Genomic DNA, 25,834 nt, shown 5'->3' on the forward strand with positions numbered 1-25,834 from the left:
TCACAGGTGCTGGGGTTTCACATTCACAGGTGCTGGGGATTCACAATCACAGGTATTGGGGTTTCACATTCAAAGGTTCTGGGGACTCACAATCAGGTGCTGAGGACTTACATTCACAGGTGCAGGGATTCACAATCACAGGTGCTGAGGACTTACAATCACAGGTGCTGGGGTTTCACATTCATAGGTTCTGGGGACTCACAATCACAGGTGCTGAGGACTTACAATCACAGGTGCTAGGGATTCACAATTACAAGTATTGGGGTTTTACATTCACAGGTTCTGGGGACTCACAATCACAGGTGCTAGGGATTCACAATCACAGGTATCGGGGTTTTACATTCACAGGTGCAGGGATTCACAATCACAGGTGCTGGGGATTCACAATCACAGGTGCTGGGGATTAGGCCACGTCTCTCTTGGGGGACATAATTCAACCCACAACACCATGATCACCATTTTTGCAATAATGTATATCCTTCCCCATCAGAAGTGTCCTAAAGCCTGGACAGAGACGCCACCCAAAATGGACCACTGGTGGGGTCAATACCCTGACATCTCCCTTCTTCCAACTTCTAGTCTCCTGCTGGTACTCACTGTGCACCCAACAGAGAACAGAGTCAGGGAGAGACCGGGATGGGAAGTGTCATCCACAGACGGGGCTCCTCGCAGTGCAGAGCCAAGTGGGGGAAGCAGGAGACGATGGGACCTGAGGGCAGGCAGGCCAAGGTCTGACTTGCTGCTTTAGGGTCAAGGCTGGGCAGGAAGATGTGTTGGGTCAAGGCAGTCGAGAATATTTGCAGGATGTTTTTGCCGTGATTCCAATTCTGAGCCAAATAGGGGAGGGAAGGTCGGGGGGCTGCTACAGAACCTGAATATTTGGGGAGGTTTTCTTGTACTTCTGCTTCCTCAAAAGGGTATGTGTTCACCTCCAAGAGTTTCCCTTGGCACACATCTTCCAGGATCATCATTCCGGAGGGAAAAGTTGAATGAAAAGATGGTGATTTTTCCTGCCTTAAATATGGACTGTGACATACAAATGTAGATGGTGTCACTTTTTTTTTCTTCCTTTTTTTGGCCCCCATGGCACCTGGAGTCCCTGCGCCAGGGATCAGATCTGAGCCAGAGCTGCAACCTACACCTCAAGTGCAGCAGCACCAGATCGTTAACCCACTGTGCTGGGCCAGGGATCAAACCTGTGTTCCTGCCTCTGCAGAGATGTTATCAATCCCATTGCTCCACAGTGGGAACTCCGATGGCACGCATCACTTTTCTATTCAAATCAAACGAACTTTTTCTGTCTCTCTGTCTCTTGATTTCTCTTCTGTCTGTCCCTCTGTCCCACTTGCTTTTGGAACCAGGCCACCTCACCGAAGAGAAGCTCAGTCCCAAGAAGGGGTTACTTGTAAGTGTTCAGGTCAAAACCTCACTCCAAGTTGATCTAGCACCCAAAGCCAGACAAGTGGGTGAACCCTCCTTTTAGACGATTCCAGCCCCATCCCCAGCCTGACCACAGGAAAGGCCTCCAGGGAACTGCCCACTGAGCCTTGTCAGACCCCAGGACCACTGGAGAAAACAGCCATGATTGCTCTTGTTTTATGCCACGCAGTTTGGGTGGCTTGTTACTCAGCAATAGAAGCTCTGAGCATTTAGGGAAAAAACCTCTGTGACCCTAACTTCACCGCCCACCACCTGTCAGACCCAAGTCCCCAAGGTGGTCTCTCCTGAGGAGGCACTGAGGTCCCCAGGGACTGACTCACGGAGCAGGGCAGTTTGAAGGGCTTGGTGGGCGTGGTGAAGCTGGCGCTGTGGATGGGTTTGGGTCCAGGCCATCATTCCACTGTGCCAGGAGCGCATCACGGTAAACAGTCACCCCTGCCGCTCGGAGCGCGTCCTCCAGGGCCCCTTCCACCGAGTAGTTGTTGATACAGGTGATGATAGAGGTGGGCGGGTGCTGTACCAGGTGGATGTAGGAGCCCCTCACGCCCAGGTTCAAGAGCGTCTCCACTGTGGTGTAAGTGTCAATTGTATTCCCATAGACAATGACGTTCCCTAGAAAGGGGGCAAGTGTTAACATACATAGTTTTAAAAAAACCAACACCCTTATTAGTCAAATACTAATAACGCCGAATTGCTCCCGACAACCCTCTCATTTTTTTTTTTCAGCCACAGGAAGCCAGCAGTGTTGCCTAGCAACGGCGACCAAGATAATTTAGTAAAGAATGGGCACAAAACATCCCACAAAGTAGTCAAGTACTTTTAACACAAAAGTAGGACATTCATTTATGTGCCTGTAATTTGAAGGTTGAAATTATGTTAAACGAAATTGTTGAGAATCAAACCTTTTATTTTGTTTTTGTTCCCTGTTTGCTCTACTTATTAAAGAAAACACCACTAAAGTTTGCAATAAATACAAATTCTTTCTAAGGATGAAAAGGACAATGGTTAAAAAAAAAAAGTCATGTACCTGATGGTGTGGATATTTTCATATTTAATTGTTGAATCATATTGATTTTGAGGAAATTTTTCCTCTTTTGAGAACAAAAGACTAGAACAGTCTGCTTTGCAACAGATAATTTATAGATTCAAATTCTGGTTTTTAGGATTTAATGTGTCAAGATCTAGCAAAAGAGACTGATGGGTGTTCTTTTGGTAAGGAAAAATAAAATCGCAAAATAATCTTGAAAGATCTCCCCTGTGTAAGAGAATATGGTAACAGTGCATATTATTTACACCTCGTAAAAATACTACAGAAGTAATTACATATGCTCTTCTACTAATTATATATGTTTTAAGGCCAATGATCCTATTAAAGGAGTGAATGTATTATATGTTATTTTTGATACAGAATTGGCACTATTACCTTTTCTCAAAGAAAGAAACTGCTATAGACTCACACTTCAGGCAAGCTGTAACAACTTTACCACAAAATGATAGATTTGTGAATCTATCTTTCGCCTCCTGTTTATGAAATGATATGAAAAGGAATTTTATAAGACAAAATAAAGGGCAGGCATATTCATTCAATTTGGTGGGATAAATTATGTAAAGATCTATTTCCATCCAAAACTGAAAGGAGGTGTAATGGCTTGTCTTATTTGCTTAGAAGAAAAGGAACTAGAATAGCTTTCAGATTGTTTCCCTGAGGGCAAGAACTTCTAGAAAGTTCTGCCATACTTAGAGTTGCTTGAATGTGGAATGCCCAGGGGGCGGGGGCAAGGAAGCCTGGGCAGGGTCCTTCCTTCTCCCCTCCACAAGGACCCTTCAATTCTGCGATTTTGCAGCTGTGATTGCCTCTCTATTCAGATGCACTAGTGGAACATTCCTTGGTGAGCTTCATTTTCCTTGGCTGAAAGAGCCAACATTTCGCTTAAATTATTGAGGCTCCCACCTGCTGGGAAACGTGAATCCTGGCTAGTCTGACACAACAAAGAGCCAGGCTGATGGGAAAGCCAAAACTTGAACCTGAAACTGTCAAAGGTTTGAGGTCTTCTTCCCCTTTAAAATATGCATGCGACAAAAATATTCATTTTCAGTGAAACAGATTCAAGAGATTAGGCCCCATGCAACTCAGGGTTTAATAGTTTTCCAGCCTCTTTCATGTTAGCTTTTAGTAACTACACTGTGAGATGGACTTTTTCATTACAGGCTCATTGAAGCCCTAGCAACGCAGTGCTACTGGGGTCAGAGAGCTGTATATTTTTTATTTTATTTAATTTATTTAATTTTACTTATTTTTAGGGCCGCATCTGTGGCATAATGATGTTCCCAGGCTGGGGTCGAATCGGAGCTACAGCTGCCAGCCTACACCACAGTCACAGCAACGCCAGAATCCGAGCCGTGTCTGTGACCTACACCATGGCTCACGGCAACGCAGGATCCTTAACACACTGAGTGAGACCAGGGATTGAACCTGCATTCTTACGGTTACTAGTCAGATTCGTTTCTGCTGAGCCACAATGGGAACTCCAGAGCTGTACGTATATCAAGCCAGGGTTGCCCACAGACTGTAGGCAGCGGGAGAGAGTGACTTCATACGTTTTAATAAAATCTCTAATAGTCAAATTAGATGTTTATTTCTAACTTCTATATAGCTTTGTCTATCTTTAGATTTAATTTGAAACACTTCCCCCAAATATGAAACTTCAGTTATTACAACTGTCAACTATTGTCACAGTAAGGCTGCATAACAAACTACCCCCAAACTCAATACCAAACAACGAAAAGCCTGTTGTGGGTCAGCTCACACATCTGTGGGCTGGCTGATGCTGGATGACGTGGCTCTGAGCTGTGGTTATGTAACTGAGCAGGACCCTAGGGAACCTTCCCAGAATAGGCCCCGACCCATGTGCTCTGCCTGCCTTTTGTCTGTAGAAAAACTTGAGTCAAAGAATAAACTGAATCAGAGAAGTGAGAAAATGCAGAAAGAAAGGAAAACAGTCAAACAAGACAAAATAATAATATTTTAGCCACTCAACAAAGTCAAGGACTTCTGGTTCCTCCTCAAGGACTATAGATAATATTCTGAGCCATGTCCTATGAGGTGTTTTGCAGATACTGGAACCCCCATCTGGTGGAAGAAGTTAACTGCATGCTGCCCACAAGCACATAGACCCTAGACTGCTTGGAACCAGAAGGCTGATGATACTGACTCCCAGTTGCCCCACCACCAGCCAATCAGAAGGATGTCTATGAGCTGACCACGCACGTCCTGCTCCTTGAACCACTGCTAGAAAACCCCTCACTAGCCCCTCCAGGGCGGGACACAGTTTTGAGGACACTAGCCCGCTGTGGCCCCCCTTTGTTTGGCAAAGCGATACAGCTTTTCTTATCTACTTCACCCCAAACTCTGTCTCCGACGTTCAATTCGGTGTCAATGCACAGAGGCAGGGTTTTTGGCATCAATCGGGGTCTGGTCTGCACCACGCATCTCCTGTCCCCTTTGGGTCAACAGCTACCTGTGGCATAGTCTACCCTGGGAGCCATGCAGGAGCCCAGGGGGGCAAGCACAATCACTCAAGCACCTTCCAAGCCTCTCCTGGCAAGACATCCACTAACCGTTCCACTGACCAGAACAAGTCACGTGGCTATACCCGTGCCCAAGGGAAGCAGGCTGCCACAGGGGATGTGTGTGTGTGGATATCTGCTGAACAGTGGTCCAAAATCAAAGTCACAGTGGGCACAAAGTAAATAAACATCTATGTGATGTCATCGAGAAGTTTTCATCTGAACATGTTTTATATGATTATTTACTTATAGTCTCTCATCACTCACAATATACAGTAGAATCTCATTATAATTTTTCACTCCATAAACAAGCACATGCCACAGGTCAAATCACAACCCTCCACAAACATGATAAGACCTGATGTAACAGAATCAGCCTGTTACCCTTTGCCACTTCAATCTTTTGCCGTTTAAACATCTCCACTCAGTAGGGATTAGTTTTTCCATTATCTTTGTGTATTTGTGAGTTCTTTCTACATCACTTCCCACTTCTTCTTTATCACAAATGTTTGGGTTCAATCCATGTTTATCTCGTGATTCTTATATATCAGGCCCAATGCTAGGCACTTCAATACACTTACTATTACTGTTATTATCAGTAATAACATTTAGAACTATTACCGGTAATATTGGCTTCACTCAAAGACCCGTAAGTAATGTTTTCATAAGCTAATGGTAAAAAACATTACCAAGAAGGAAATTCATAGGATAAGCAAAATCTTTTTTGACAGTTATTTATTAATGATTAATTTCAAAACTATATATATACACACATATTCTAAATTTTATTTTATCGGAGTATAGTTGACTTACAATCTTGTTAGTTTCAGGTGTACAGCAAAGTGAATCCGTTATACATGTAAATAGATCTATTCTTTTTTCCCATGTAGGTTATTACAAACTATTGAGTGGATTTTCCTGTGCTATGGAGTAGGTTCTTGTAAATCACCTATTTATACATTGATGTATATATATTATTCTCACCCTCCCAGTTCTTCCCTCCCCCAAGCAAAGTCTTATATTTTGGGGAATCCTCAGGAAAGAAAAAGCTAGCAGGTAAAGATCTTGATTATTAACATATTCATTTTGGGACAAATCAATCTAGGTATAAATTTTTTTTTTTTGTCTTTTTAGGGCTGTACCCGCAGCACATGGAGGTTCCCAGGCTAGAGGCTGAATTGGAGCTGTAGCTGCTGGGTGACACCACAGCCACAGCAACTTGGGATCCGAGCCACATCTGCGACCTACACCACAGGTCACGGCAACGTTGGATCCTGAACCCACTGAGCAAGGCCAGGGATCGAACCCGCAACCTCATGGTTCCTAGTCGGATTCGTTAACCACTGAGCCATGACAGGAACTCCTAGGTATAAAAACATGATCACTTATATTTCTCAGAGTAATTCCACCAGCCTGGATGGGGTGGAACTAGTGCTTTTGAAGTGCCCCACCCCCAGCCTCATGAGGTCCCCCACAGACCCCTGGCTGTCTCTACCTTTCCTTCTCTGCACTCGCCACAGGCTACACACCCAGGCTTACCTCTGGGGGTCTCCAGGTTTGCTCTGCCCACTTGGGTCAGCCTTGGACCCAATGCAGTGCCTGGCTTACAGTGGATGCACACGGGTGAGTGAGGTTCACCCAACTGCTGCTCCGAAACTAACTGGGTATTCCTTTTGTGTCTTCTCCTTCCTCCGGCCAGATTTTCCCACTCCATTTCTCTACCTGCTAGTCACTATTAAACTGGCGCTACAAGAAAGATCTGACCCCAGGACCACAGGATGAGTTATACAGCTGAGTTCTATAAGACAGAAACATGTCAGATCTGGCTCTTAGGGTTCCCTTCTGCTCACAAAATCCTACACAATCTTAACTGTAACCGAAATTGTGTGCGCCTACAACACAACACTGTAAAATAATACTCCTGCCATATTGGTTGATGCTTGAACCCAGCATCCGAGGATATTTTACAGGGAGGTCAGCATTGTGCGACTATCGTGCCGGGACAGTTGTGTGGATTTGGGGCTGAATCAGGGAGGGAAGATGGAAGATGGAGAGGGAAGGAAACGGGGAAAGAAAGGGAGAGGGAAGAGCCAGAGAACGGAGAGAGCCCCAGAAACGTGGATTTCTTCCATTGCTGGCTGAGTTAGAGGAAGAAAGAGTTTTGTTTATTTGTTTGTCTTTTTAGGGCTGCACATGTGGCATATGGAGGTTCCCAGGCCAGGGGTCTAATCGGAGCTGTCGCCTCAGACCTACACCACAGCCACAGCAACGCAGGATCCAAGGCGCGTCTGCAACCTACACCACAGCTCACAGCAACACCAGATTCTTAACCCACTGAGCAGGGCCAGGGATCAAACCTGCGTCCTCATGGATTATAGTCAGACTTGTTTCCTCTGAGCCACGACGGGAGCTCCAAGAAAGAGTTTTAAAGAAGGTGAAAGAAACTGGTCGTGGGGTCGGGGTGGGGAGGACCGGGCTGTGAATAACCCCAGTGAAAAGGGCTTTGTGAGGGCCACACTGGGCCTGTCAGCATGTCCCAGCCTGAGTGGACAAGGCGGGTGGCAGAGGTCCTGCTGGCACAGAACCTCCTGATGTTTGGGGACAAGGGACGCAAGCCCCAGGGTATGTGGGACCCACAGCATCTGTTCATCCACAGCAGGCTTTAAGAGGTCAGACAACTTCAGTTCATTAAAGATTAATTTAGTCTGTGCATTTCCCCCACTTAGGGGCTTTGTAACCCACGGCATCCTTGCAAATATTTAGAAGGATGTGACACACCGTAGGGGCTTCCTTCATCTAACTGGGATTTCGTATATAATCCTTAGAGGTGTCTCTGTGTGTGTGGAAGAAACTGGGTGAAAAAGCTGAGGATTTCCCCTGGATATCAGTCTCATGCTAAGAGAGCTGGTCTTAGCACTGTCATCTTTGCAGCTCAGTTTATTTAACAGATAAGAAACAACCAGTTTTTTGCATTTGACCTGATAGGTGACAGAGGGAAAAGGGTGGGTTGTTCCACTTTGAAATGGCAAATGTTAACTGATGATTAGAATGGTCTGGGTGAATTTTCAATAAAGGATAATGGAATAGAACCAGAGCAGTTTTCATGGGAGGCCGATCTTGCTTGCTCCTTTTTAGGGAATAAATTATGCATCACCCAGATTACAGATCTGAGTCAGGAAGCAGAGACCAGAGAGGGGACAGTAAAAAGTTGACCCTTTGAAAGCTCCTGGAATTAAAGCTGGCAGGAAAGGGCACCCAGTCACTCTCATACCCACCTGTACCACCTTTGGGATGGAATATGCAAGGGAGCATCCCAAGGGAAGAGGCGCATCTCGGACAGCCCAGTGGAGGAGGGAGAGGGGAGGCGATGGTCCCTATCACCACCTCAGGTTGAAAAGGCACTAAGACTTACCCTTTGACATGTTGGCAGAAATGTAAAGATGATTTTTCTGCTTTCTGATACACTCTCGCTGAAAGTATAAATGAACACACCAGCAACTCTGACTGCGTGACCGCCAAACTAAGGTAAGCTCATAAGAGGTAGAGCTGAAGGATTTCCCAGGGACGGAACCATCACTTGGAAAGAAGAAAAGGAAGGATTTTCTCATCTGGCCTTCTGGCCAGGAAATCACATCTCAAGAGGATAAGAAATAAATTCAGGAGTATAAAAAAAAGAACGTATACGTGTGTGTAATTAAGCCACTTTGCTGCACAACAGGAATTAGCACAACATTGTAAAGCAGCTACACTTTAATTTAAAAAATAAATTCAGGGAGTTCCTGTCGTGGCTCAGTGGTTAACGAATCTGACTGGCATCCATGAGGACGCAGGTTCGATCTCTGGCCTTGCTCAGTGGGTTAAGGATCCAGCTGTGGTGTAGGTCATAGACGAGGCTTGAATCCTGCGTTGCTGTGGCAGTGGTGTATGCTGGCGACTGTAGCTCTGATTCAACCCCTGGCCTGGGAACCTCCATATGCCACAGGTGCGGCCCTAAAAAGCAAAAAAAAAAAAAATAGAGCTTATGCTTACATATATTAACAAGATGTTTTCTCCTATTTTTAAGACCAGAGAAGATGTTTTCTCCATTTTTAAGACCAGAGAAAATGAGAATTATACACTACATTTTGTTTTTTGGTATTTGTAATTATTTCTATGTATGTATATTTATGTATTCCATTGTACTTTAATGAAAAGTTATATTTCCTTTTCCAGGTCAAAAGAAACAGAGGGGGAGTTCCTGTTGTGGCGCATCGGAAACTAATCGATTAGGAACCATGAGGTTGCAGGTTTGATCCCTGGCCTCGCTCAGTGGGTTAAGGATCCTGCGTTGCTGTAAGCTGTGATGTAGGTTGCAGACGTGGCTTGATCTGGTGTTGCTGTGGCTCTGCCGTAGGCCATGGCTACAGCTCCAATTAGACCCCTAGCCTGGGAACCTCCATATGCCAAGGGTGCTGCCCTAAAAAGACAAAAAAAAAAAAAAAAGAAAGAAAGAAAAAAAAGAAACAGGAATTCCGTATGATCGGAAGGGGCCCATGACATAAGTTTTAGTATATTCTCCAGAAAAGAGAGGACAGGGAGCTTAAGTAACGAGCTCCAGATCACACAGCAGTAGGTGGTCCAGCAGGACTCAGACCTGCCAAGTCTGATTCAGAACCAGTGCTCACATCACTGCACTCTACTTGCAGATGGATATATAACACGTTCCAATAAAAAAAAAAAAAAAAACCTCTCCTAATTGGCATTTTATCTGTAGAGTTGGTTTTAGGAAATAACTAGATAAAGAAAGAATTTTAAATAGGTTATCATAGAATACTAATAAATTATGAAATAAACACTCACTTAAAGGACATATTATGTCCATGAATAGACCAGGAAACACTTTTTATTTTTTGTGAGTCAAAGCCTCAGATTTCTATGACCCAAGCCTGACCTGTCCCATTCTGCTCTGCCAAATAAAAAGGGGAGAATATATTAGGCATAGCATAATAAAGGCTTTTTTGGTGATTCATGCAGTGGAATTTTAATGTTATACTTTTCTTACAAACATGCTTTTAATAAGGCAGTAAACTGTATTTAGCTAAAGATGAAAATAATTGATCCATTTCGGGCCATTAAGGCAGTGTGTTTTTTGTACTTTACTTTCATCCTACTTTTCATTTTCATGGAAAGTACAGAGGTAATAGCAGATGAATTTCAATTAGTTTCAATTAATGCCATAAACTGTTATAATGTATTAGGTTGCTGGGTTCTATCTGAAACCCGGCTAAATCCTCCAGGTTTTGTTTGAGTTGAAAGCCGGTGATGTCAGCCATTCTCCAGGATAGTGGAGCGGTTCTAATCGTTCAGGATAATTTACATCTATAAACCCAACCAATTCCAGAGCCCCGAAAACAATTTCCTTCAGACTGGGCTAATTCCATCACAGAATCCGCTGGAAGCAGAGGAAGGCATGATAAAACAGAGACAGGGGAGGGTGCTAATGCTTTGGGGAGATGTCTGTGCATTTGCAAGGGGCAGACATTCAGAAGAAAGCTAACCTCTGCCTCCTGATCATCCGTGATTTGCTATCCAGCATCCATCTGTCCTTCTAGAAGAATCCCTCCGCTGTTCTCAGCAAACAAGCCCTCCTCTCAAGTCCCTATGCTTCAAGGTGAGCCCTGGAGTTTCCCAGGATTGGGGGTGTGATTCCTGGATGGACCTTTGACCTGATCACAGCCAGTAAGAGACAGGAGATTTTTTTTCTCACTCTTGGGAGAAGGACCCTACCCTTAGCTCCCTCCCGCCAACTCTACCCTGAATCACTGAGAAAAGGGGAAATTAACACTGAGGGAGCAAAGACCAGTGAAATGCCCACATTCCTTCTGGCATTATTAGAAGGCAAGGGTGCGGGAACAAAGCCCCGCTCCTCGTTTTCATGAAGTGCCAACTTCCAGCTTCCAGCTTCAAATACCATCAGCCCATAACTGACTTGGAAATAAATGAGATGTGGCTGTGCCAACAGGACCACCAAATGATTCAAAGGTGGCTGCTTCCAGCACTGCCCCACACACCTGGCTGTCCCACGTCCACCTGAATGTTGCCTTCAACCGGAAGCTACTCTTAGCCGATAGCATTCTCTGCACCATCACCATGGATGCCAGAGATGGGAGTCCACCTTCCTCGAGAGCTGTTTTGAGCACAGCATCACCCTTCTCTCCCCTTCTCTAAAAAGTAACCAATTAAACCTGGACCTGGCTGGATCCTGGTCCTCTACCTGCCCTGCCACCTTCTTGTACCATTGCTGCCCTTCATGGAGTCTGCCTGGCCTGAGTTGTTGGGCCATTGTCTTTGGATACAATCAAACCCCCAACCTCTCTCCTGTTTGCTTACCCTGCCCTTTTCTGAGGCTGAGCTCAGGTCCTCCCACCTCGAATATGCCTTCTCCAAATTCTATAGCCTCAGGGCTCCCATGGAGGTCCCAGTGCCTCTACAACCAGGCTGGTATCTGGTGTACACGGGCCCTCATCTTTAATGTAGAGGCTGTCCTGGGACATCCTCACCATCACCAGGACGACCACGCACAGCAACAATCCCATCACATGCAGCAGCAGTAGCAGTGACAATGCTAATAACAGCCTGTAGGAGACACTGTCCTGAGCTGGACATGCAATATCTTATTTATCTCTTTTAATCCTCACAGCAACCCATGCGAGGAAGATATCTGGAGTGGGACTAATTAAATTCCAGTTGGAATATGACTCTCATTATGGAAAAACTACAAAGAGAAAAGAGCTTCTTCCAGGCAGAAGGTTAACATTTTTCTTGCCAAATTTTCTGACATGACATTTGAAAAGGGTCACTATGCTCAGTTGAATTAACGTGAATGGGTCAGTTTCTCAGATGCTTCCCAGAGCCTGGGCCCCGCATCTGAGGGTTTAGACCACATGCCCTGGGGGTGTCATCAGGCACTGGACCTGGGGAAAATGACCTACATTTACGACAAGAAACTTCACCTAGCTGTTCCGTGGACAGAAACAGGCACGCAGGGGTTTTAGGCGATGGTGAATGGGAGACAGTGTAAAATCTTGCGAAAGCATTTCCCTTTAAGTGGGCACCATCTCTGACAACCAGTCAAGGCAACAGAACAGCACTGATGCCCTTCCTCATCTGAAAACCAAGAGCTTCTTGCTTTGGGATTTCTAAATTCTATGCCATTAGCTTTCAGCCTTAAGAATGTGCCTGGCCACTTTCAAAGGCCCTTTTCTTAATCAAAATGCTCTTTAATCCTAGTACTCAAAACAGCCAACAGCTGGATTGAAATACTGCATTATAACAGGATTGGGCATAGTCCTAAGACATGATGTATATTCTGTATTGAACCACTGACTTTTGTGCTTTCAGTGAGTTTGAGTCACAGTTTGAGGTCTGGTCTTGATGACATGGTAATGATTTGTCACAGAATGTATGGATAAAAGCAGGGTTCTGCAAGCTATGACTCAGCCCCTATTTTGGTAAATAAAGTTTTATTGGAGTACAGCCATGCCCTGTCACTGACATTGTCTATGACTGCTTTTTTGCTATCACAGCAGAGTTGGGTAGTTGGGACAGAGGCCACATGGCCTGCCAAGTCTAAAATGTTTACTGTCTGGCCCTTTACAGTAAAAGTTTGCTGATCCCCAAGATCAGAGAATTCCCTAAGTGTACTTAGGTCATCGGGCAGTGATTAAAGAATGACTGAAATGTTGAAACAGGTTTCAACACATACTGATGCAAAACTGAAAATAATATCAATTTTCATGCAAATACTAAAATACTCCAAGTTTTTAATTTGGGTCCCCAGTATATATCTATTTATCTTTTACCTCTGCCCAATGGTTCCAGACTCAGTGGTTTTATGGGTAACTTCTGCACAATTTTAGGTTACACAAAGTATTGCTGACCCTTCAAAAGTATGGAAACATCCCAAAACACTTTGTGAGGCTAGCATACTCTTGATTCCAAAAACTTGACAAGTGAAAAGTAAAAGAGAAAACAGGCCAATCTCACTTATGAATTTAGATGCCGATAGCCTATTAAGTATCAGAAAATTGAATCCTGCCATGTACTGAATGCCCTTTGATACCTATTTTTGATCTTTTTTTTTCTTTTCTTTTTTAGGGCTGCACCTGCAGCATATGGAGGTTCCCAGGCTAGAGGTTGAATTGGAGCTGCAGCTGCTGGCCTACGCCATAGCCACAGCAACGCCAGATCCTTAACCCGTTGAACGAGGCCAGGGATTGAACCCGCAACCTCATAGTTCCTAGTTGGATTTGTTTCTGCTGAGCCACAATGAGAACTTCCTATTTTTTATTTTTTCTTTATGGTCCCACTTGAGGCATATAGAAGTTCCCAGACCAGGAATCTGAGCCACAGCTTTGACCTACACTGGAGCTGTAGCAGTGCCAGATCCTTTAACCCACTGAGCGGGGCCTGGGATCGAACCTGCACCTCTGCAGCGACCCAAGCTGCTGCAGTTGGATTCCTAACCCACTGCACCACAGCAGGAACTCCTATTTTTGATTTTTAATGGAATAAATATAGGTACTTGACAAAAAGTTAATACCTAAATCTTCCACCCAAAAAATCAGAATAAACCATATTTAATTTTAATATGTTAATGAACACAATTAAATTCTATTTAAATAAATACATTAAATAAATTCATGTAGTTAATTATGTATATGGACCCCCGCGCTCCAGTCACTTAGTGATTTTTCCATCCCTGGACCGAATGGAAGGTCTGGGTTAGAAGCCCAGCTCGCCTCCCAGGTCACGGATCCTCCCTGTGCTTCTGCGGAGACCCAGGGGCTTCCGTAAGACACCTGCAAAAATTGACCCCCAGGTGTCCGCTCAAGACAACCAGGCGGTCAGGCCCTGTTGTGGTTCTTTTACTAGTCAAACAATTTCCATTCATCCAAGCCATAGAGCGGAAGATGCTTGAGAAAACACTTTTGAGTGGCAGAGGCATTTGCACAAATGTTTTGCTCTCGCATTTGGATTCAGAAAGTGGCATGAACGTGCATTTGTGGGAAGAACTGTTGCGGGCTCACCAAGAAGGAGAACAATGGATGGGAAAGAAAAGAGCCCTTTCGACGCAGACCTTTCTTTTTCTTCCTAGGTCTTTTCAGCTTCACAAAAGGAGACATATTTTCCATATAATTGCTAAACATGTTTGCTTATTAAATTATTCTTTAATTAGTTAATGATTTTAGCCATGCTTTGCTCTTCGGATATTCATTTTGTGTAATAAAATAATTATAGATAATTAAACTATCTCGAGCCTTTTTCTTTCCCCCAGCAAACATGCTGGGTATCCAAAAATGACAACAAGTTGTAAATTAATCTGGAAAACAAAGCATGACAGATGAATGATTTGGTTGGAATTAATTAGGCACTAATTACATACTGGAATTAGATGAAGAAGAAGACTCATTATACAAATAAAACGCTGTTCTGAAAAGATGCACAGTTACCCGCATCCTTACCTTCTGCGGTGATGGAGTTGTTCCTTATCCAAGTCAGGGCCTTCAAACAATCTTCTTCGTTGTTGAGGGTGAAATGGTTGCAGGGCACCGGCCCGGTGTACCGCCGCAGGCCGCTGTGGGCGACTTCTCTGTTTGTCGGGTGTTGACTAATATCGGCCCCCGTGGGGCAGGGGACCTGAGGTACAGGACAGACAAATGCTTATTTCCGTGGAAACAGGTGAAGTGCGCATACTGCAATTAATTAATTAACATAAATATAGTCACACCCAGTACAGGTTCTTTTTTCTGTCTCCAGATATAATCATGTCTTTTTTTTTCCCTTTTAGGGCCAAACCTGTGGCATATGGAAGTTCCCAGGCTAGGGGTTGAATCGGAGCTACAGCTGCCGGTCTACACCACAGCCACAGCAAAAGCAACTCGGGAATCTGAGCCGCATCTGCAACCCACACCACAGCTCATGGCAACCCCGGATCCCCAACCCTCTGAGTGAGGCCAGGGATCGAACCCGCATCCTCATGCATACTAGTGGGATTCGTTTCCGCTGTGCCACAACGGGAACTCCCTATAACCAGGTCTTCACTGGAAGAAACTAACTGGGTGGAATGACCCCTTGGCCCTGAGTCTCAGAAGACACTCCCTGGTGGCCTGCTGCTGCATAACAAATTATTCCAAAGATCAGGAGAGCAAAACCATCATTCACTAGGGCCACAGAGGCTTGGGTCAGTAATTGGTACACAGCAAGGTGGGGGACGGTTTGGAGGGCTGAGCTGGGAAGACTGGTGTCCTGGCGTCCAGGCCATGCTGTCTACGTCGGATTCGTCGCCACACGAAAAGCCTTTACATATTTGAGGACAGCCATCGGCGCCTTTTGCCCCTCTGCCTACACATCTGGGAGACCTCGAATCTCTGGAGGTGCTTCAGCTTGCTCCTTCCCTTCCGTGGGATTCCAAGAAATGCACATCACTCTCCAGCTGTACTTCACTCTGTGACACTTCCTCTGACACTACGTTCAGCAAGTAACAGGCTCCTTTTGTCATGGATTTCACCCTTTGTCAGCATCAATGCTTTTATTTCTCTGGTTAATTCTGCTTCGCTGGATGTGACCATTGCTGCTGCAACTCTTTTATTCCACAGTTATTGGTAAAGGTCACCTGGTGACCTTCAGTGGGTGGAGAGTCTGGTCTGGAGGGTCCACAAGGGCTTCATTCACATATCTGGAGCCTCAGCAGGGAAGGTGGGGAGTCTGGGCTCGGCTGGAACCATCAGCTGGAGAGCCCACACCTGGCATCTCTGGCACTGCGGTCATCGGGTGTCTGGACCTCTTATGTGGCAGTTTGGGGCTCCAGGAGCCACTATCCCCACACCCAGGGAGAAGATGCAGAGCTCTTGACCTGGCCTTCAGTTCACACCATGTCCCTTCCTTTATACTGTCAAGGCTGCCACAAGCCTGCCCAGTTCAAGGGGAGGAGAAATTAAATTTGATCGGAGAAGCCTCATGGAATGTGGAATGTGCAGCCTTGATTGAAAACGGCTACTTTTATCTGCCTCCTTAGTGCAGTAGGCAGTGCATCAGTCTCATAAAATGGCTACTTTTCTTTGACATCGTGAGGCTATTTTTCCTTTTAAATCATCTTCAACATAGTGAGGTCCCTTCATGCCAAGTGCTGCCAAATGACAAGGGGAGGGGGGCGGCACCCTGGTGTTTGCAGCTCTCTTTTCCAAACCCCCTAGAGCAGGCTCTCCCTGGGGGCTGGCCCGTGCCGATGTTCCCTAAGATGTAATTCATCTTCTTGGAGACCACGTCGTTTGCTGAGCCACATAAAGCTCACCAGAACTGGCATCTCGCTTGCTTTCTCATCTGGTCGCTTGTTCTCACGCCACCTGCTGGCTTCCAGTGACCATCTCCCTTCAAGGGTCCCAGCCACCATTTTCTATGGTCAATGCCGACTCACTGGGCTTCAATTTGATGCATATATATATATTTTTTTGTCTTTGTCCTTTTTTTTTGCCTTTTCTTGGGCTTCTCCCGAGGCACTTGGAGGTTCCCAGGCTAGGGGTCCAATCGAGCTGTAGCCGCCAGCCTACAACCACAGCCACAGAAATGCAGGATCCGAGCTGCGTCTGTGACCTACACCACAGCTCACAGCAACACCGGATCCTTAACCCACTGAGCAAGGCCAGGGATCAAACCTGTGACCTCATGGTTCTTAGTTGGATTTGTTAACCACTGCGCCATGAAGGGAACTCCCAATTTGATACATGTTTATCCTTCCTCTTTTTGAGATGACCCAAACCCCTGTGCGGGCAGATATCTCTCCATCTTGGCACAATGCTCCACAAGCCAAGGAAGGGGCTCTGGAACCCCAGCTGTAAGCTCTTGCAGATAGCTTGTAGGACCAGCACATGCTCACCAACAGAAACAATCGGTCCATAGGTGGGGTGGGGGAGGGAGTGGGAGGGCGCTGGCCCTGAGCCAGATAAATCTCCCCAAATGGAAAGGTCATAGGTAATGTCAGGAGCTCACAGATCCAAGGGGAAGACTTCTAAAGACACATTATTTGGAGTTCTGGGGGGTAGCCCATGAAGAACCATCAACAGAAATGCCTCAAAATAGCTGCCCCTGGAGAGAGGCCTTGGAAGCGGAGACCCATGCTCCCCACACGCCGCTCTGCAGTACCACTTAAGGTTGTGCCTTGTGCATGATTTTCTGATTTAAAAAAATGTATCTGGATATCGAAAATATTGCATGAGGAGTTCCCATCGTGGCACAGTGGAAACGAATCTGACTAGGAAGCATGCGGTTGCGGGTTTGATCTCTGGCCTCGCTCAGTGGGTTAAGGATCTGGTGTTGCCGTGAGCTGTGGTGTAGGTCGCAGACACAGCTCGGATCTGGTGTTGCTGTGGCTGTGGTGTAGGCCGGCAGCAACAGCTCCAATTAGACCCCTAGCCTGGGAACCTCCATATGCTGCAGGTGCGGCCCTAAAAAGACAAAAGACAAAAAAAAATTGCATGATATTTTAGTATGATACATGCTATTTACAGGTCAGATTAGAGGTTAAGATTTGTAATTATATTTTATAATGGGCAGTCGGCTTGCTTATTTTCATTAATTTGCTAGTTTTTTTTTTAATGACTTATTGGGACAAAATTGAGAGAGAGAGTTGGGGAGAGGAAATAGGGGAAAAAAGAGCTGAAAGCAACAGTGAATTCAGCTGCCTTTTTATATCAGTCTATGTACCTTTAATATTTATGTCCTTCAGGAAAAATTAAACTGGAACTCTATCACTTCTTCATTTCATGTTTCCCATTGTAAAAAGGGCAAGAGCTTAAAGTACCACTGACTAAAGCTGTAGGGGCAGCTGGACACACATGGGCAGATGCCGAGTCTCTGGATGGCTGGCCTGGCCTTCCACGCACATTTCCAAAGCCCATGGTTGCAGGCAGCAGCTGGAACTTGGAGGGGCAGGTGAGGGGTGACAAGACAAAGGGGTGCTTGGTGTTTTCTGCCGGTTTCATCCTTTAAAAAGAGTTAATACTTCATCTCAAAATGAGATAGCCTTCCAGTTTACTTTTATTCTTTATCCAGAAAAAAAAAATCCTTTTCCACACTTTGAGAAACAGTTTTCTTTAAAAGAAAAAGAAGGGAAGAAGAAGAGGAGGAGGAGAAGGAAGAAAGAAAAGAAATCACTCAGAGTCTGATCCAAGCTTGGGCCTCAGCTGGTCCCTAGCTGCCTTAGCCTCACCTGGAAACATGTTAGACCTGCAGAAACCCAGCCACGCCTCCCACCCCACCCCCTGCTCAGAATCTGCATTTTAAAAAAATTTTATTTTTTCTTTTATTTTTATTAGAGTATAGTTGATTTGTAATGCTGTGCCAATTTCTCCTGTACGGCATAGCGACCTAGTCACACACATACACATATATATACACATCTTTTTCTCATACCATCTTCCACCATGTTCTAACCCAAGAGATTGGATACAGTTCCCTTGGCTGTGCAGTAGGACCTCATTGCCTATCCATTCTAAAAATAATAGATTGCATCTACCAACCCCAAACTCCCAGTCCATCCCATTCCCTCCACCTTGGCATTTTAAGGAGCTGCACAGGGCGGGTATATGCGCACATAACAGTTGAGAAATGCTGCTCTAAGGTATAGATGATGTTCTAGGTCCAGAAAGTTCAAGACCATGGTTCTCTGCCTTAGTTTAGAATCACCTGGAGCTTCAAAAAATACTGATGACTGCTCCCCCGTGCCGCCCACCAGAATAATCAAAACAGAGCCTCTGGGGGCAGCGCCTGGACCTGGGTTTATTTCTAAAGTGCCCCCATGATCACCATGGTTATCCGAGGCTTAGCATCCTTAGAAGTAAGTGATGGGTGGAGTGGCTGGACCGACTGTCCCCACCAAGTGCTGCCTCCTCCTGGCTGGGCTGCGGAAAGAAAGCCTGCAGTGCATCCCCGAGGTGGCCTAGCATAGGACCAGAAAAACGCAGCAGCGCCTAGGGAGGTGGAGATGATGGTGTTTACTCCACACAACCCCCCCCCCCCCACGGTGGCCTATCCAGTTCCTGGGAGAAAATGAAAGACCCCATCATCTAAATCTCTACTCATCCAAGAGATGCCTATTTCTGTGGCCTTTTTGCAGGAAACACTGCCGCGCTGCAAAGTGAAAATGTTAAGGTCGCTTCTGTTGGGCACTGAACAGCCTTAGGCATATCCAGCAATGCTTTCCTCGGAGGGGGGTTGAGACCTGAACCAATACAGAAAGCGTGGACACTGGGTAATCAACTGGCCATGTTTCCTAGCTTTGCAACTGAGAGACAAAATAAAATAAGGCTTGACAGAAGGTGCTCATGTTTGAAAAACTTTCGCGGGAGCCTATCGCCGACGCCAAATGTTGGCCTCTTGAGGCATAAATTAATTTTCCACAGATGCATGCCGGGCTGTGTCTGGATTCTGCTCCGGTGAGTCGTAAGTGTTAGACTGTGGAACAGCAGCTTCGAAAAGGACATTTCTCCAACTTGCTGTGATTTTTATCCTTGGGGAGAATGCTTTTCTTGGAATGGGCCATGCACCCTGGCTGGCTGGGGCTGTGGTCCAGCGGGAGGCAGGCTCTTCACCCCCACAAGATGCGGGTCTGGGTGGCACCTGACTCCTCACCCCTGAGAGCTCACCTGGTACTGCTGCCCGGTGCAGAGGATCAGGTGGTCATACAGCACAACGTCTTCTCTGGAAACGATGACCTGCTTGGCTGCTCGGTCGATGGCGGTCATTTTACCAACCACCACGTTGACCCAGGAGCACAGCGACATCAGCGCGTGGTCTTTGTCATTAAAACAGTGGCTGTGGAGAGAGAGGCTCTGTCGGTGACATTTGAGCAGCTGACAGCGGGCATTAATGAGACATCTGGTGAGCTGGTTCGAGTCCCCTAGTGGCCCAGCCTGTGCTCTTGCTGGGAGTTTACCAGGACCCGGGCCATCTAGGAGATTTGTCGTTATGAGACACTTGGTCCCAAATTGACATCTTCCCATTAAAGCTAAATTGTTCCGCCTGGTGTAGGCAGGTCTGGGACAGGGAGGGTGCGTGCGTGCGTGCGTGCGTGTGTGTGTTTGTGTGTGTAAGAGAGATCATCCATACACACTCTTGCTTCCATTTCATGGTGGGTATAAATGTACTTGAGCTGTCGAGCTGTCATATTGACAACCATCATATTGTCGGATTAACTACAGAGTTAGAGCAGATAAGAAGAAAGTGACATCTGGAGGTTCCCAAAGGCAGGGGTCAAGGTCCAGAACATGGAGAACCCTGCCTATTTGCTAAGGCTTCTCAATAAATGATTCATTCTTAGAATTAGTGCATGGATTCATGCCAAAACAACAGAACACACTTTATTTAGAGAAAATGTCAATTAGGGAATCATGTTTGCATCACTTTCCCATCCCTGGAGACTCTGGGGATTCACTCCTTGGGGCGAAGGTGCTGATGTGGACACAAGCAGCAGGTCCAGGGTGGATGGGCTCCCTTCTCTGGGTTCTCCTGAAGTCTGGCCACAGTACTGTCATGGGAGGAAAGTGGGTTTCCTTTGGCTTTGGGTTTATTTATAGAGTTTGGTGAAGGCTGTTTCCAGCGTTTTCTAGAAGGGTTGGCCTCCTATACAGGACGTTTTAATGCCCCTTTTCTGGAGATCTAGAGTGTAGGGCGGAAAGTCAGGGAGCATCTGCTCAGATCTAGGCATCCCCACGCCACCTCTGGGTCCCTGCCCTGTCACCGAGGAAACTGGCACCTGGGGGCTTGGCACCCCTTCCCAGTCCTTCCGCTTCCCCACCTCTCAAGGTGGGATCATCACCCTCGCCCCCTCACAGGCCTCGGGCAAAGTAAGGGCTGGACACGAGAATGCAAGAGGGGCTCCTCTGTCAAGTGGGATGCACATGCAACGCGTATTATTCCAAATAATATTAATGATACATAATCCTGTTGACTCTTCTTGGAGGCAAACAGGATTCTGCAGCGATAATGGGAGGACGTTTTTCCTTTTTGATCTACGCCTGAGTCTGCTCTCACCGCACAAAAAGGCTGCTGGTAATGGAGGCACATTAGACCTCGTGACAGGGCCTGTGAAAGAGAAGGGAGGCCGGGCGGGCTTTGTCTCTCGCTGCCACGATGCTTAAAAACGAGAACATTTCTCCTTAGCAAGAAAAGAGGATCGGGGGCTGGCTGGTCACAGGAAAATCACAGAGAGTGAGATGACATTCTCTTTTCAAAAGCCATTTGGGTAGCCTTACAGGAGAACGGGAAGCTTCATTAATTTCATACATTCGTGTTCATATTTGCTGCACGGACCCTTCGTCACAGGAACAGTCCTGTCAGCCGTCCAAGACGAGGAAAAATTAAATATACTTAATGCACAGGGATTAGTCACATGAGGATTTGCTCAAGGATAAAAGTTCTCAGGGGAAATTTGGGAAAGGCTAAGACAATGTTATTTTAATGACAGCAGGGCAGCGGTGTGGATGATTTCAGAATGCATACTTCAGAGTTAAAAATCCAGTAGGAACCGGCACTTGGGAACACTGGGTTTTGGGGAACCTTAGGAAGCACTGAAAAATCTGGGGTGCTTGCTTTTATGGCTATTAACCACACGGAATGACATTTCTTAGTTCGGGCTGTCACTATGTAGGTGATGATGCTCTATTCTGGATATTATAATCCATTGTGGACCATTTAGTTTACCCATTGGGTAAAACTAGACATGGGAGACTGTAGGTGATACTTCTCCAAAATTACTTCCTAAGCAGAGTTAATGACCATGAGGATTCCAACAGGGCCAAGTCCGTCTCAAGGCTTGGTGACAAGAGAAACTTCCCCACTAGGGTTCTCTGGAAGAGACGGAAAGAACCAAAGAAGGGAAGTCCATGAACCTTCTTGCTTCTCAAGTGAGCTTGACCCTGACTCCACACTTGCCTTCCTAGAATGTTCTGGAGACAGGTAATGGCGGGGGCGGGGGGGGGAATGCAGGATGGGGAGATTCCTAGAAGAGAACGTAGGTGAAGAGTGGCCACCTGCTCAACGCTGCAGTGACCCCAAACCTAGTGACTAGAAGACTCAGCCTAAAGTTCCAGAGGTAAACTTAGAAGCAAACTCCAGGGGACAAAGGCAAGTACAGTGCAGGCCTGCATTCAGAACCCTGCAGAACTAGAAAGGACCGCAGAGGCCTGCGGTAACATTCCTAGAAGAAGGAGCATCATAATTAGCTTTCAGTTATTCAGGGCTGATGTTCCAATTACCGGATTTCTCCCGCTTCCCGTCCCTCCTCCCCTCCCACCGCCCCGCTTTCTGCTGCATCCAGGGCATGTCATTAGCACCTCCACTAGAGTCTGGATGGGCTGGGGGGGATGAAAAATGGCTCTTCAAAACACAGTAACCACAATAATAAATCAAAACACTGGTTACGGAAAAGTTCAGGATTTGTACTTAGCGTGAGAAATTTGAATGATTCCATGTATGGATGTCAATGCACTTGTTATTTTTAAACTCCATGACCAGACGTCATTTCCTCTATTGGGGTCTGAGGACATTTGAAAGGCAATATCCTGTGGATGTTTCAGTCTGTGGCTGCTAAGGATTATGATAACACGCAGGCACCCATTCAGAGGCATCTTATATGCTGTGTCCTTTAGTCCCTGTCTATACCCTGATTGGGGAGGGGGTGGGGGGACTTCGGCAGGTACTTTTGGAGGTAGCTGTCATCTGTTTACTATTTGCTAAGTGCCAAGCACTGTCCCAGATAGTGGGACACATTAGTGAACAAAGAGGAATTTTTTATTCCTGCCCTTGTGGAGTTTACATTATAATTGAATGACTGTGAATAAATAATTTTAAAAGGCAAACTGTATAATATTTACAAGGATTTCGGTAGCAAGAAAGAGAGCAGAGGAAGGAGAGCTGGAGTGAGTTTGGAGAGCTGGTTGCAGACACCTGGGTGATCAGAGCTGGTCTCATGGAAAAGGTGACATTCCAGCAAAGACTCCAAGAGAGAGAAGCAAAGACCCCAAGGTATGGGCATGGCTTTTGTGTTTGAGGGACATGGAGGAGGCTGGCATGGCTACAGGGGCAAGAACAGGAGCAAGAACAGTGAAGAGGAGGTTGGAGCAGCCAGCAGAACCGGGAGAGATTTCAGGTCGGAGCATCTAGAACTTTCTGTGATGATGGACTCCTCCTGCAGCTACGAGCCACGTGTGGCTAGGGCAGCGCTTGAAATGTGGCTTGTGCAATCGGGGAGCTGGATTTTAATCTCCTTAATTTTAATTAATTTAAATTTAAGCAGCCACGCCACTCACAGCCACTAGATTGGACAGACGGTGCGGTTTGGGGCTGTTTGGGAGTTGACGTGATCCGATTTGGGTTTTTGCAGCCTTGCTCTGGAGACTGGGTTGAGAATGTGGAGGGACAAGGACAGAGGCAGAGATACCAGGGGACTATCCCCCCCAGCCTCACGCAGTCAGGTCAGCAGAAAGTCCCTTAGCTAGCCGTTCTCTCCCGTCATGCACCTTACCTGGCATGAGACAAGAACGTTTACCAAACCGACGAGGAATTTCAAGAATGAAAGTCCTCGTGAGACATTTATCAGTAACACCAGCAATTCTTGGGGATTATGTCATTTGGAAACAGGGAAAGTGAGTGAAGGGGGGGTATATGGGTTAATCCACCACTCTCAGCCAGAACTGGGAGCAAGGCTGGCTTTACACACACGTTGCACAGTCAAAAAAGCCAAAGGTCAGAGAGACGAAATCCCCTTTGCGGTGAGGCAGGATCTGAATCCACAGCAACCTGGCTCAAAACCCATGCCTTTTTTACTGCACCCTAAGGATGTCCTTCAAAAAACTCCAAACAGAGTTCCTGTCATGGCTCAGGGGTTAACAAACCCAACAAGTATCCATGAGGACATAGGCTCGATCCCCGGCCTCGCTCAGTGGGTTAAGGATCCGGCGTTGCCGTGAGCTTCGGTGTATGTAGGTCACAGATGTGGTTCAGATCCTGCTTTGCTGTCGCTGTGGCACAGGACAGCAGTTACAACTCCCATTTGACCCCTAGCCTGGGAACCTCCATATGCCATGAGTGTGGCCCTAAAAAGACAAAACCCCGAAAACAAAAACCCAAACTCTGATCAAAGTATTAGGTCAGAATGAGCCTAGCTCTGCTGGCAAGGAAGCTGCCATTTTTCTCGCTGTTTGAAGGCAAAATAAGCCTTTTTCGCAAAGAAAAGAGGATCCCTTCCTTTTGGATCTAAAATGACCCCCCTCCCCCCAACACACACACACCCCCCCAGAGAGAACAATTTCCTTTCTCCTTGTTGGGAAAATTGGGACATTGTTTCTAGAGGTTGGGAGCCTAATCATTCTTGTACCCACGCTTTGGTACAGGAAATTATAATTAACGGAAGCTGTGTGATAATGAGACAGCACTTTCTAGAAGGGATGTTGTCAGAGAGTGATTCTACTGGACGGATGCACTGAAGCTGCCCTGGACCAGTGCAGGCAGCCTCTGCCTGATCAGTGCGGATTACAGAGAGCCAGGGGTCTGAGACCCACTCCAGGGAGGTGCCCCATATCTCCCTTGGGGAGTTGTCTGGTCTGATGCAAATGCAGCCACCAAGCCGCCCTGCCCTGGAGTGTTCCTCAGAACCTGGTGGTGTTGGGTGTCGGGATCGCCAGACCCATCTCAGTTGTTGGGGACAAGGCAGGCGCCCCCCTCCCCACCCCCGCAAGAATGAAAAAGCAAATAGAAACATACTCGCTTGCTAAAAACTTCCTTTGTTCGGTGCCCAGAAGTTTTTTCCCTGGGAGTCCGTGGGTTGAAATCAGGGTGAGGTTACTAAACTTCAGGTGAGAGCTAAGGAGAGAAAAAAAAGAGAGAGAAAGCACGATTCAGTGAAAGTTCATTACAATGCAATTTAACCTTATTTCATGTGTCATCCAACTCTTTTTTTGTTTGTTTGTTTTTTTGCTTTTTTAGGGCCATATCTGCAGCATATAGAAGTTCCCAGGCTAGAGGTCAAATTGGAGCTGCAGCTGACAGCCTACACCACAGTCACAGCAACGCGAGATCCAAGCCGAGTCTGTGACCTACACCATAGCTCATGGCAAGGCCAGATCCTTAACCCATTGAGCAAGGGCAGGGATTGAACCTGCATCCTCGTGGTTCCTAGTCAGATTTCGTTTCCGCTGCACCACGACGGGACTATTTCTTTGAACTTAGCAACTCTCTTTGCACAAACCTTCCAAGAAAACCAACAGTTTAAATGAGAGAAGGAAGATGGTACAGGAGCAGGTAGTGGCAGAAACTTCCAAAAGCTGTGCCTTTTGATTTTTAAAAATCTGCTTCTCAGAGCAGAACAAAGTACAGCTCCAGATTGGGTGGCAGCAGGTAAATTTGGGTTCAGGCAGCTTCAGTGAGACCTCGTGGAATCCTCACCTCCACAGTGAAAACTTGCTGAGTGCTTATCACCCAGCGCTCTGCACAGCCCTCATTTGGTCCTGGAAGCAGTAAAATGGGTCAGGCATAGCCTTCCCCTGTTTTCTTCTGCGGGATGGAGGAGGTGAAGTGATTTGCCCAGGAAGCTGCAGCTGGGAAGTCTGGAGGCAGGCTGTGAACCCAGGCCGTCTGGCTTCAGCACCATCTCATCTTCTCTTGGTCTCCACTGCCCTGTAGACCCCCAACTGTTGACAGGGGTCCAGGGATCACCGATTCCCACGGCCAACATTAGCCTTATTACTTTCAGGTGCATGTAATTACTCGCATGGGGGCTGCCGCAGCATCACAT

At 46.4% G+C, this 25,834-nt stretch overlaps 1 protein-coding gene across 1 annotated transcript in view; it reads right to left on the reverse strand.

The window, feature by feature from the left end:
- The window catches only part of CFAP61 (cilia and flagella associated protein 61), a 255,401-nt gene that overhangs the window by 67,661 nt on the left and 161,906 nt on the right, over positions 1-25,834 (reverse strand). The window contains 5 exon segments of the mRNA XM_047771596.1: positions 1,761-1,825; positions 1,828-2,052; positions 14,511-14,685; positions 19,689-19,857; positions 24,805-24,903. Coding sequence (XP_047627552.1) covers positions 1,761-1,825; positions 1,828-2,052; positions 14,511-14,685; positions 19,689-19,857; positions 24,805-24,903 — 733 coding nt within the window.

This window comes from Phacochoerus africanus, chromosome 3, assembly GCF_016906955.1.
Source record: "Phacochoerus africanus isolate WHEZ1 chromosome 3, ROS_Pafr_v1, whole genome shotgun sequence".
In the NCBI taxonomy this organism is placed as follows: Eukaryota; Metazoa; Chordata; class Mammalia; order Artiodactyla; family Suidae; genus Phacochoerus; species Phacochoerus africanus.